The sequence below is a fragment of the Panthera pardus genome, unplaced genomic scaffold (assembly GCF_024362965.1).
Source record: "Panthera pardus isolate Hobbes unplaced genomic scaffold, ASM2436296v1 HiC_scaffold_22, whole genome shotgun sequence".
Lineage (NCBI taxonomy): Eukaryota > Metazoa > Chordata > Mammalia > Carnivora > Felidae > Panthera > Panthera pardus.
This window is the reverse complement of record NW_026526788.1, coordinates 58,177,422-58,190,840: the sequence shown is the minus strand read 5'-3', so window position 1 is coordinate 58,190,840 and position 13,419 is coordinate 58,177,422. Positions and strand designations below refer to the sequence as shown.

The window sequence follows — 13,419 nt, the reverse complement described above, 5'->3', positions numbered from 1 at the left end:
TCTTTGATACCCCTTTCATAGTAAAATGTGGGTAACAGTAGTAGCCATCTCCCAGGACTCCTGTGAGGGTTAAATGAGAAAACTGAGTTGGTAATAACAAATAATATTTTTGCATTTGAGATTAATTATTGTCCAAGGAAATACTAGCATGATCTATGAGCAGTCTTCCGGTTTTTCAAAACTTTAAATACCACTTCTGAAAGATAACAATTAATGCTTTTGTTGTTGTTGTTGTTGTTGTTGTTGTTGCTGTTGTTGCTGCTGTTTTAATTGGGGTACCATCTCCTATAAACTGTAGACCTCACTGTGTCCACACAGCCATTTTCTTTGAGAACATTTGTCAGCTGGCAGTTTAAGATGTCATACTACCGTCAAACTGAACTGTCAGGCGTCTATAGGTCCTTTTATTAGTGCATCATATTTGGCTTAAGTCAGTCCGCTTTTTTTCAAAGTTTTCATGGGCTGTAAACAGATAAACATGAAATCCCAAGCAACCTAGTTGGGTCAAGAGTCTCCTTTTCAACCAGTGGAAGTTTGATGTATTGTCCTGCTGTTTCTAGATAAGTGATGTTAATTATCCAAGAAAAATTGATCTCTTGGACAGAAAATTGCATTTGTGTCTGGGGTTTGGGTTAATATGGGTTAAAGGGAACTAAACATATTCTTCGTTTTTTTTTTCCAATATATGAAATGTATTGTCAAATTGGTTTCCATACAACACCCAGTGCTCATCCCAAAAGATGCCCTCTTCAATACCCATCACCCACCCTCCCCTCCCTCCCACTCCCTATCAACCCCTCAGTTTGTTCTCAGTAACATATTCTTCTCAAAACAGACAACTAAGGTTTGTTGAAGATAGAGTGATAAATTTATATATGCTTTTTTGTTTGTTTTATTTTTGAGAGAGAGTGTGTGAGTGGGGAGGAGCTGAGAGAGAGGGGGACAGAGGATCCCAAGCAGGCTCTGTGCTGACAGCAGTGAGCCAGCCCTGTGCGGGGCTCCAACTCACAAGCCACGAGATCGTGATTTGACCCGAAGTTGGATGCTCAACCGACTGAGCCACCCAGGAGCCCCTGTATATGCTTTATACAAACACAAATACACATACTTTGTGTTTAGATATATAATTATTTATATATTATAATCTTAAATTTTTAATCCAGTTTTAAATTTAAATAGAGATGCTTATTAATTAAAATTAGTTTCAGATTTTTAGGATTTTTTTGTTTGGAGGCTGATATGTTCATGCAGAAGAGAGGTTATACCTACTGACTGAGATCTTTTATAGATCACTCCTACAGCGACAGCACAGAAATGGTGAAGATCATTGTACATACTGTTCAGAGTCAGGACCGGGTTCTCAAGGAGCTGTTTGGTCATCTGAGGTAGAGAAATTGTTTTATTTCCTACTGAAAAGCCAGGGTACTTGTATCATGTTCCTTTAAAGTGTAATATCCCTTTTTGGTAAATACACTAGACCCAGGAAGGTATCTGGCAATACCTTGAGTAACTGGACCATAGCTGTGTGCATTTAGGTGTCCTGTTTGTGTGTATTGCTTTGGAGATCAGTCACGAAATCTGATACGGACTGTGATTCATTTCCCCAGCTGGGTGTGGGAGTATGGTGTCTTGTGGGGGAAGGGGATGTATAATTGTCTGACAGTGATTTCATCTCTCCAGCAAGTTATTGGGCTGTAAGCAGAAGATTATTGATCTACTGCCCAAGGTGGAAATGGCCCTCAGTAACATCAAAGAAGCTGACAATACTGTCATGTTTATGCAGGGAAAGAGGCAGAAAGAAATATGGCATCTCCTTAAAATTGCCTGTGTAAGTAACTTTTAATGAATTATTTAACGTGACATTGATTTGCTGGTATTCCCTGCAAAAAGGATTTTTTACCAGCATGATCTGATCTGGGTCCTTTTAGACATGTGTGGATTTTGTGTTAGGTTGATGTTCATGTTCTTTGCTTGGTGTCTGACTGGCAATTCAGATGCAGGATTTCATGATCATCCTTCATTATTTCTCTCCTCTGCAGTCTCATATTTACTCCTTCTAGCCCTAGACCACTGGGGTATCCCAACCTAATTTGGGGGTAGACGTGCCTGACCAGTTAATAAAAGTAATCCTTTGTTCAACTGGTTTTTGTTTTTGTTTTTGTTTTCTCCAACTAAAAGTGGAATGAGAAGGGGTAGCTACATTTGGTTTTAGTCAGTGAAGAAAGGGGTCAATATATAAAGGTGGGGAATAGTTTTGTACAGAAATACTCTGGTTATACATATAGTGGTAGAAGTGTAAATCTTAGGAATATTATAGGAAATTGTATGAATCAATGGAGGTGCTTGCCTATAATCTTTTTATTTACTTTTTTCCCCTTCAGACACAGAGTTCTGCCCGGTCCCTTGTAGGATCCAGTCTAGAAGGTGCAATAACCCCTCAGGCATCAGCATGGCTTCCCCCAACTTCAGCAGAACGTGAACATCCCCTGTCATGCGTGGTAACTCCTCAAGATGGGTGGGTTCACTTTGCAACAATAGATAGTTATCAAGTGCAGTGGTAGGAATGAGGCAGGAGAACATAGTGGTTAAAGCATATCTTTAGTGCCTTATAGACCAGGGTTGAATCTTGACTATCCCTTTGTAATAACCTTGTGCAATTAACTTGATTCTTTTTTTTTTTTTTTTTTTTTTTAAATGTTTACTTTTGAGAGAGAGCCAGTGTATGAGCAGGTGAGGGGCAGAGAGAGAGGGAGACAGAATCTGAAGCAGGCTCCAGGCTCTGAGCTGTCAGCACAGAGCCTGACGCGGGGCTCGAACTTGTGAATCATGAGATCATGACCTTAGCCGAAGTCGGATGCTCAACTGACTGAGCCACCCTCGTGCCCCAATTAACTTTGTTCTTTTAATGTGCACACTTCCTCACCTATAAAATGGGAACTTCTGTGAAAATTCAATTAGATGATGTGTGAAAGAGCTTGGGAAGTAAATATTCAGTAAATGTTATTTATTGAGCTCAATCCAAGTTCTAAGTTCTTTCTCTGTAACTGGCTTATGAATTCTTTTACCCAAACTATTTCTTCCTTAACCATTTATCTCTGAGAAATTATGGTCTTTTGTATTTGTATTTATCATTTTCGGGTCCTTGATCACCACCCCTCTAATGAATTACTGAGTTTAATCTACTCTGTTTTATAACTTAGTATTTCTAAAATCAGACTTTTCAATGCCTTAAATCAGTTTTGCAAATAAGAACTCGTTTGAAATCCTGTATTTTCTTTTATTAATTCCTGCTCTTCTGCTAAAAGCTGAATGACTATCCATTTCTGTTATTTTTCTCAGCATAAGATGTGCCGTATCCAGAGCCAGTGGCTCTTTGCTAGCTTGTGTATTGTCGCTTTTCTCACAACTCATGGAGACCTCTACAGCAGCACCAGCATTACCTGGAAACTCTGCCCATAATTAGTTTTGCAGAAGTGCAGCCATGTTACATCACTGCTCAGGAGGTCATGCAGTTGCACATTCTGTACTCTACTTTTATGAGAGAAAAGCACATGGCAGGAAGGAAAGCTGATACCAGGTATTTTATGTTTTTAAAGAAAGCAAGTTGCAGGGTATATCTTGGGGGTCATTAGAGATTTGGCCCAATGCAATACATCCAGCTGCAGCATAGGCTATAATTTGATTGACTTTAGGAAATACTCCATTAAACAGAGTTTAAGCAAATAAAATGTAATACATTCCTAACCTTTTTGCTTTCGTTAAAGGCATTTAGGTTTGTTAGGGGATGCTAATGGTTGCAAATTTCACCTCTATATAGGTAATTTCTAATTTGAGGTTGTGGTTGTTAGCAAAAGCATGTCAGACAGGAGTTTTAAATATATTTTCCAGTAGGAATACATTATAAAGTAAAATTGATTTCAGTTTTAATGTACACATAGTACTTAACCACCAAGGATTGGGATCTGTAGGCCTCCGTGTTTTCATCTGTTGAACACGAGCTAAATTAGAATTTACTTCTAAGCTTATAGTGGCTATCATCCTTGGCCTAGAACTGGTTCTAGTAAGGAGAGACTGAGAGTTGGTAAAAGGTGAGGATAGAGGCCATGCGGAAGAGGAAAGTGGGCAAGGTGGAAACCAGAATCAGGATTTCCTTCAAATATAAATTTCCAGAGATACTTGTCGGTTCTGGGCATTTCCCCTGTGACACTGTTCTGCTATCCTCAGGAATCAGCTTGCTTGTTTTCTTTTTCATTGCTGTCACCTGTAGTTTCCAACCACCGTTTTCACATTCCTTGATCTTTTGTATCTTCACCCCTACATTTGTGTTTCTGAAGTAGGCATACTGATGTTTTCACTGCTTGTAAGGAAAAGGAAATTTCCAGAAACAAAAAGAGATTTTTCATCTGTCTGTGCTGCAGTTATCTCCCCACAGCCTAGTTACTGTTTTCAGGGTTGGGGGGGGAGGGGGAAGGTTGTATGTAATCACCACTTATATTTCAGAGGGAAGTCAGATTGGACGTACAGTAGACTTCTTATCATTAGAGCTGGGCAGAGGCAACAGCTTGGATTAACAAGTAGGACTGAAGACTGTAGGAAGCAGCTGCATTGGGGTGCTGGGTTGCAGGGTTGCAGGAAAGCCAGTGATCATCCTGACCCTGAAGACCAGAAGGTAGAGGAAGTTCATATGCTCCTTTGAATTTGAAAAGGCTTTGTTTTTTCATCATACAGGGAGACTGTAGCACAAATGATAGAAGAAAATTTGAACTGTCTTGGCCATTTAAGCACTATTATTCATGAAGCAAATGAGGAACAGGGCAGTAGTATGATGGTAAGTTTTATATGGATATGGGTGTGTGTTTTAGGTTTGTTGGATGCAGCGAGCTTTAAACTTTCCATGTGAGCCCTATCTGGCATTTGGGATTCACGTGGAGAATGGAAGAAAGAGAGCATTTGAGGAATATCCTTGACCTCAAATCCCTCTTCTCTTACTCATGGGTATACTAGCATTGTGTCAGCACTAATCTTCAACAGTAGCATATTTGGTCAAATTAAATGAAGGGTGAACATTTTTTTGCAATATGACCACTGAAATTGAATGGTTTGTACCTTTTTGCTTCAGCACTCAATTTTCTCTAATAAGATGGAGCAGGATTTGTACTATAAATCAAATCTAGTAACCACTGTGTGCAAAATGAATGATGTTAATATAGCTGTAATTAATAGATTTATATTAAGATTTGGTTACTGTGAATTATTGATTTGTTAAAACTTGGAGAAACTATAATAAAAATGTTTACTGAATTAACTTTACTACATTTAGTCTCAAGGTCAACTCTTTGTATATCCTCTTATTAATTATTTACTTCCAATACTTATGAAAACTCTTTGAAATACTTTTTTAATTAGCAGGAAAGAAGGTAAACTAAACTCTCAACTTGTAATTTTACTTATACTTTTGATTTTTCAACTTTTTATTATAACAGGTCCAAACAGAAAACTTGCAAAAAGTAACACCCATAAACCTACCACTTATAGTCAACATCTAATTATAACTTTTTCATGCCTGGTTTTAGAATCTTGATTGGAGTTGGTTAACAGAATGACTTGCTACTTATTCACTGTCCCCAAACCTATGGAAGTTGTCGCAGCACGTGTTGGAAATTTGTTTTTCTCCCATGAAATCATTCTTCAGACACCAGCAAATTGAAGAAATGACTATGATCAGAAAATATGCATGATTTTACAAGGACAGTATTTTCACTTTGGGTAATTTTAATCTCTGAAGAGACAGAATCTTAAACGTTAGTGGACTTGTTTAAATACGATAGCTATTTAAGCACAGCAATCCATTTGTTTTCAAACTTGATAAAACGTTTAACTGACTAAAAACATCTTTTGTCATTTAACTTTTGGGCATAAGGCCAAAAGTGTGTGTGTGTGTGTGTGTGTGTGTGTGTGTGTGTGTGTGTGTGTGTACACATAAATATATATGACTAACATGCATTCAAGGTAAAAGTTGTTTGCCTTTGTTTCTGTGGAAGAGACTGCTCACAAGTAAAACTGTACTTCATGAAGATTAAACTCTACCTCCTTGTGTTGCATTCAAAAAATGCTCTTCCTGGCATCATAAGGAGTTAACTTAATCTTAATAGTTTCATTTTTACTGCACATTTGACAGTATCCTTTTTTTCTTTTTTTTTAATGTTTATTTTTGAGAGAGACACAGAGCATGAGCAGGGGATGGGGCAGAGAGAGAGGGAAACACAGAATCTGAAGCAGGCTCCAGGCTCTGAGCTGTCAGCACAGAGCCCTTTGCAGGGCTTGAACTCACAAACCATGAGATCATGGCCTGAGCTGATGTTGGATGCCTAACTGACTGAGCCACCCAGGGACCCCAGCATCTGTGTCTTTAATACCAGTTGATTCAAATAAATCTTGTTAAATGTGCTATGTGTATATGTATTTAAGATGTACATTTAATAATATCAAGAAAATGCCGTTAATTTATAATATGTTTGAAAACTGTTGTTTTTTCATTTGTAAAAAATGGGTCATTTGTTTAATGAATTTTTCATGTTCTACAAATGTATAAAGATCTACACTCTCTTATCTGTAATTCCAAATATAAAGCTCTGAAAACATTTTTCATAAGCTTGGTAACAAAACTCATTTGCTTGCAAATCTAACCTGAACTGATATTGAATCTGCTTATCCCATTTAGTGTGAATATTCATTTATTTTGCTGTGGAAATAGTAACATGTTTGATTATTGGGGGCGGGGGAGCGCTGCCACAGACCCTGCTGGGTGTTTTTGGAGGATGGTGTATGCACTGAATTACTTTTCTAAAATCTGAAAATTTTTTAATTCTGAAACATTGGGCCCTAAGGGTTTCAGATAAAGGATTGTCCATCTATCATCTGTTAAATAAATAAATTAGAAGGTCTTTTGTGTTTTTTAAAAAATGTGAAATGCTTTTATATTCTAGACAGTTTTCCACTTTGTGTATTAAATGATTTTTAAATTACTTGTAGAATCTCTATTCATTATGATCAGATTACAACAGAATGTTTGAATATGGTTTGGGAATGTGATGGTTCAATGAAGTGGAACTGAAGCACAGAATAACATAACAGGCCCTCACTGTACTTTCCTTAGGAATTAAACAGGACTTATAGTAAAAACAGCATTGGGTAGCTTCTTTTAATATCGTCTTTTCTCCCGTCACCACTTTCCATGTCTAAAAACCATACTCACTCATATCTTGCTCTATAAACTGAGGTCTTAGTCACACCATCCTCATTTTCCTAGTAGTGTCATTTTCCATCATCTAAGTTTGAAATCTTGGGGCTGTCTTCTAACTTTTTAGTCATCTGGTACTACTGTTTCTCTAAATATGGAAATTGTGTCTGCTGTTTTAATAGGCAGCCTGTCCCTTGCTTCTCTAGTTCTAGGTATGTATGTATTTATTTTGTTTTTATTTATTTTGAGAGAGAGAGAGCAGGGGAGGGGCAGAAAGAGAGGGAGAGAGAGAATCCCAAGCAGGCTCTGTGCTGTGAGTGCAGAGCCTGACATAGGACTTGAAATTCATGAGCCGTGAGATCATGACCTGGACCAAAATCACAAGTCAGATGCTTAATCAACTGAGCCAGTTGCCCCTATTTTATTTATTTATTTGTTTATTTACTTACTTATTCACTTACTTACTTATTTATTTTAAGTAGGCTTCATACCCAGCATGGAGCCCAGTGTAGGGCTTGAATTCCCAACCGTGAGATCAGGACCTGAGCTGAGATCAAGAGGCAGACTTAACCGACTAAGTCACCCAGATACCCCTCTAGTTCTAGAAGGTTTTAATCAATGAAACATTTATTGGATACCTGTTGCTTAGAATATTGAGCTAGATGGTAAGATCAGAAACCCTTAACAAAGGCATTACAAGAATGCTTATCTGGGAGTTTGAACACTGCAAGCCATCCAAGCATTGAAATGATTATTAAAGAAATTTATTGTTTAGATGACTGCATATTTTCTAAATGTCACTATAATAATTGATAAGAGATCTGTGTTCGGGTGTGGCCAGTTTATGGTGTGGCTGGGGTGACGTCAGGGTAGCCTGATCCATGTAATACAGGCAGGTGTTCTGACTCAGTACAGTAAATTATAGTGAGATCACCTCAGACTTGTTTCTGATGCATGAGTTGACTATTTTTTTACTGGGTCACACCTTTTCAGAGTGGAATGGCGATTGTAAATGGTATACATTTATTTCATTTTCTAATTCCAGCAATATTACGAAAAACTAAGAAAATCAATCCAGAAAACGGGCTGGAACAAGTTGTTTTAACTTTGTTTTGCTTTCTGGAAGTTAAAATAGCTAAGCTTTGCTAATATTATATGCCTAGAACAGACAAGGTCCCAGACATTTGTAGGTAATAAAAGTCCTATGAACAGTACAGATAAGTACATTTATTGAAGGGAGAGGGCAGAGTGGTCTTGTTTTAATGAAGGCTTGAAATCCTATTTACCACTTCCCATTTCCACTGTTACTACCTTCGTAACCTTAGGCCTGCAGTTTCCTAACCGCTTGGCTTCTCTGCCTCCATTCTAAGCCATTTTGCAGCTATTTTGGCCCTAAAGTACTGTTTTCCCACACTTCTCTGCCCAAGGCTACAGGGCCCCGGGACCCTCATCTCCCTTGTCCGGTTTTGGTCCCACTAGGATTTGAGCTTACAGGATTACTGCCCAACCTACTTTAATACGCTACCTTTATTTCCCTTGTGTTCATCTCATTCCCATCTCTACTCTTTAACTTTGCCTTTTTTGTTTTGGGTAATATATGCACATGACCCATAACTTGAAAGAACAGAAGACTGCAGTACAAAGAAAGTCTTTCTGTTCTCTAGTCATTCAGCTCCCTCTCCTTGAAGAAAAACTGCATGCAAGCCTCTCAAAATCTGGGCCTGGCCAAACCTGTTATACCACTCCTTTCCATCACTCGGGCTTCAAGAAAGGTGCAATACTCTTTGAGCTACCTGGATGACCCCCTTCCCCCAAACAGACACACACTCACGTGCTTATTCTGTTTCTATTGGGATGGCCTTCATAAAGCCCTCACTGGATCAATATTCTGGCACGTTAATCGGTGCTCAGAAAAACACCTGAAGGATGAAAGATGTGGTCAGATTGAATATCTTCCTCTTCTGAACTTCTACAATACTTTTATTGCAACAGGTCTATTGCTCCTGAATTCGTGCAGGACTCGTGCCTGAAGCATGTGGTTGTCACAAGGTATAAACCACAAAAGGACAAACGGAGCAGCTACCACAGAGAGCACGGGAGTGGATTTCTGCACAAGAACAAACTGACCAATCCCTCGTCCCAGGCGCCCTCTCCTTCCCTCTATATCTCTGCTTCCTCCACACTGCGGACTTCCCTTCTCTTTTCATAGCAGGAAACCAGCCTTGCGCAGAGAGGAGCGCAAGTACCACCGCAGGCGGGCGGCCGGGAGAATTTTGTCCCGCCCGCTCCCCGTCTCCTAGTGGCGCGGGGAGAGTTACGTCGGCGTGCGTGGCTGCGCAGCCGCAGTGCCGGGCGAGTGGGCGGGGCCGGCTGTTGGCGGCGGTTGGCGCGGCCCGGGAGGCGGCTGCACGTGCAGGCGGGGGCGATGCGTCACTGATCGGTGAGGCGCGGCCTTAGTTAGGGTCGGCCTTCCCCTGGAGTCTGAGGCTGGCCCCTTCTCAGTTAGTGCCTTCCGCCAAGGTTGGGGGTGGGTGCAGCGGCCGTTGAGATTGGGGGTGTCAGGACGCTCACCGAGTAGGGGCGGCCCGCGGCCCTTTTCGGGCGGAGGGGTTGGCGAGGGAGAAGTAGGCTGTGTGAGGAGGGAAGTATGCGAGAAAAGGGGCACAGAACTCTCTGGCTCGCCCTGCGGAAGGAGGCCGGGTCTCCGGAGACAGGGTGGAAACTGGGGGGCGGGGGGGGGGGGTGGCGTCGGTACTCACGAGGCTGGGGATCCTTTCCTCCCCCATCTAGGAGGAACAAGGATGAATATGACTCAAGCCCGGGTTCTGGTGGCCGCAGTGGTGGGTCTGGTGGTTGTCCTTCTCTACGCCTCCATCCACAAGATCGAGGAAGGACACTTGGCTGTGTACTACAGGTGAGCAGCGTGTGCAGTCAGTTCAGATTCCGGAGTAGGTTGAAAGGGGACTCCCGTTAAGAGTGAGTCTACGAAGTTGTCCCCTCTTGCAGCATCGGGGAGCTCTCCAGTCCTAGGAAGTGATTTTCGTCCCAGCCCTAGGGGAGGATGAGGGTCAAGCACCCTCTAAGTATTGGACAGTTTTAGTGCTCTCTGCATTTTGTGCAGAGGTTCAGATTTTCTACATTTATTCCTAATAGACCGCAAACTCAATTATTTGTGGGAAAAACGAAGAAGGAAGAAAGAAAGGCAGTAGTCGCTCCACTGTGACTGAAGAGGTAGATAAGTCATTGCTATATTCCATACAGCTGTACGGGCTTTTAGTTTGTAGTCGCAGATGCCATTTAGAAACTCTGCTCTTGTTTGTGGTCGTTTCTTCGATTTTTTTCCTCTGATAGCCCGTAGTGACTGGTTTTGGCTTAGGAGGCCATGATGACCATGACAGTTGTTATATCCCTGGAACTTGAGAGACATAAATATAGCATTGATGGGCCATCCTCCTCCCACCTTACCCTTTCTTTTCAAATTGAGGAAGGGAGTAGCGTGGGATGTGTTGCTGTCTAATTGAGGTAGAATAGCTTTTCCTTCAATGTAGTTACAACCAGTTCCTTTTGATGTAGACCGAGGACAGTTTGGAGAAATTGCAATAATGTATTTGAAGGAACTTCAACTTTACTTTTAGATCCATCCTGAATCTTAGAAACGGTCTTTCCTGTGAAGTGCTAGTTTCAAATACAATTTTAGTGATAGGTCTTAGCAGATGGAGATCTAGGATAACAAATGACAGATTAATTCATATTTCCATCTGGTTCAGCGTTGTCTTCCTAATGGTAAAACCAAGGAAGGAACATTTCAAGGTATGGCTCTCAAAGAATTAGAGACAGACTTCAGTTCATTTTTTCTTAGTTATTTGTTATGAATTATTTGCAAACTTATTAATGTTTTCAAGATAAGAAGGCAGGTTCTATGGATTTACTATTCACTATGTAAACAGGACTTCTTTTTTATACCTGCCTGCCAAGTGCCTCCTTTTTAGAATTTCCAAGATGTACTTTCATATTTCTCACATTTCAGAATTTGGTGAATAAGCCCACACGTATATACTATCTGTTTATAGTTTTATCCTTTCACCCTTCATCTTTTCCATGCCGAGTTTTTGTTGTTATTTTTAACACAGACTTTATGCCTCCAGTATTTTAATATAGGTAGGTAGAAAAAAAGAGTCTTGAGCCTCAGAAATTTTCTCTTTATTTGAAAGTTTGTGTTCTTTTTTCAACCTGGTGATGAAATGTATTATGTTTTAATGGGGCTCATGTTATGTACAGTTAAAGTACAGCAACTGAGAGCCATTAGAATTTTTTTCACAATTATTTCTCAGAAGCTTAAAGATGAGGGAGGATCCTTTGTACCGAGAGCAGTGCTAGAGACCCAGAGGTATCCTTGTTTGAGCTTATGAAACAAAGTGTAACATTGGCAGTTTAATTTGATCTTTTTCACCTTTGGCAGATATTTTAGAGACCAGTAATTGTTCCTCATGAGCAACTCATATTAGTGAGGCTTTAGTAGGTCCATAGCATGAGTAAGAGTGAATATTTATTATAGCATTTTAGATTTGGAAAGAGGATTTCTGTCTTTATAATCTTGTCAAATTGAAACATCTTTTTGCAGGGGAGGAGCTTTACTAACTAGCCCCAGTGGACCAGGCTATCATATCATGTTGCCTTTCATTACTACGTTCAGATCTGTGCAGGTGAGTGATTCCTAGGGAAGCCCCCACGCTGGGTAGACAAGTGTGACAGGAATAGTTACCACACTCATGGGTGGAGGTGGATTTCCTTATTGCTTAAGCAAATGGTGGTATTTACTTAAAAGCAGGAGTTACAAAGTTCAGAGTACAACTGTCACAGCACAAGTTCTGGTTTTGAACCACCTCACTCTCTCGAAGTGTGTTAGAAGTATGAGCCAGGCAACTTGGAAGGACCCACCTCCCCCATCTATATAGTGGTATGCAGCATGGTTTTTGTTTCTCATGTCAAAGTAAAATAGGACTTTGAAACACAGAAGTACAAACCAGTGATTACTTGGTTTAGAAAGGTGTTTGGTTTCCATAGAGACCAGTTCCTGGGCCACTGTTAACCAGGAGGATCTGAATTTTTACACACAACTTTTCTACCTGGGACATTAAGCACAATTTTATATGGAACCTTTTTGAGTGTTTTATTTTGACAGCATCCCAGAATATTTGAAATAAGCATCTGTCCGTTGAAAACAGTATCTTGGCTATGGGAGACACTTAGTAAATATCTTTTGTTATAACAAGATGAAAAAACAGGATTAGATTGTGCCTAGTTTTGCAAGCTCAGTGTGATCATACATCTTTGGATTCAGAAGTTTGTGTAGTATCTGCTGTTAATTTTTCCAGAACTCAGGAAAATTCAATGGTTTTAATCTTGTAATTTAATTCTAGGCTTCCTTCTAGTGAGAGTTTCATTACGAATACTTAAATCCTCCAGATTTCCTTCCAGTTCCCTTTTAGATGGCTTTGGGCAAGAATTGTGTCCATTGAAGTGAAATGTAGTGTTCTTCTCCTAGTCAGACTTATTTCCATATTGTTTTCCCTTGTTTTTTCATTCTTACCTTGGTTCATGTTGTCGCCTGTTCTCTCACCAACTCTCCTTCATTACTGCTCTCCTATCTCAATCTTGCTACCCTTTTAAAGTCTCACTGCAAATCCTTCTTCTAATCTATAGCTCCTAAAGTCTGTATGGTAAATGTTGGCTCTTAGTCATGTTTCCTTTAGTAATGTTGCTTGTACTCTCAAAGTTGCTTTGTGTATTTTCTTTCCAGAGAGTCTCCAAACTTCCTGAAGGCAGAGGTTGTAACACATTTGTATTTCTGACCTTTCTGCTTATGAAAGTTGTTAAATTGAGCTGATTTCTTAGGAAGCAGTATGGTGTAGTGAACATGGGGCCAGAAACCTGGAGACTTAGGTAATGGCTCTGGCTCTGGCACTAATTGGTTACATGACTTTGCAAAAATGACTTAACCATTGTTATTCCTCCATGAAAGAAGGGGTTTAAATTACATGACCTCAACAACAGCCCAGTCAGTAATGATGTTATCAATGGCATCATCAGACCCTTATAGATAAGGAGCTTTTTTAAAAATCTTGTTCAAAGTCAGTCAAATCTGTTTCTGCTTTCTTGGAGCTTAGTATTTTGAGTCA

The 13,419-nt window shown here is 40.0% G+C and overlaps 2 protein-coding genes across 15 annotated transcripts in view; both read left to right on the top strand.

Annotated features, from left to right (window-relative positions):
* CHUK (component of inhibitor of nuclear factor kappa B kinase complex) overlaps window positions 1-7,025 on the top strand; it is a 41,345-nt gene extending 34,320 nt beyond the window's left edge. For 3 of the 8 annotated variants that reach the window (XM_019459129.2, XM_019459128.2, XM_019459134.2), the window contains 5 exons: window positions 1,289-1,385; window positions 1,681-1,828; window positions 2,382-2,515; window positions 4,729-4,828; window positions 5,484-5,594. In XM_019459129.2, the coding sequence (XP_019314674.1) occupies window positions 1,289-1,385; window positions 1,681-1,828; window positions 2,382-2,515; window positions 4,729-4,828; window positions 5,484-5,546 (542 nt within the window). In that variant the 3' untranslated portion in view covers window positions 5,547-5,594. Of the gene's footprint in view, window positions 1-1,288; window positions 1,386-1,680; window positions 1,829-2,381; window positions 2,516-3,339; window positions 3,578-4,728; window positions 4,829-5,483 lie in introns of those variants that run through there. The other 5 variants (XR_002082599.2, XR_002082598.2, XM_019459131.2 and 2 more) reach the window with 5 other exon arrangements.
* Window positions 7,026-9,540: 2,515 nt separating this feature from the next.
* Window positions 9,541-13,419, top strand: part of ERLIN1 (ER lipid raft associated 1) — a 65,838-nt gene continuing 61,959 nt past the window's right edge. For 3 of the 7 annotated variants that reach the window (XR_008424901.1, XM_019459123.2, XM_019459127.2), the window contains exons 1-3: window positions 9,542-9,680; window positions 10,031-10,154; window positions 11,862-11,943. Coding sequence is in view for 3 of the 7 variants with exons in the window: in XM_019459123.2 (XP_019314668.1) it covers window positions 10,042-10,154; window positions 11,862-11,943 (195 nt within the window). In the remaining 4 variants the exon portion in view is untranslated. Of the gene's footprint in view, window positions 9,768-10,030; window positions 10,155-11,861; window positions 11,944-13,419 lie in introns of all 7 variants that reach the window. The other 4 variants (XR_002082592.2, XM_019459122.2, XR_002082595.2 and 1 more) reach the window with 4 other exon arrangements.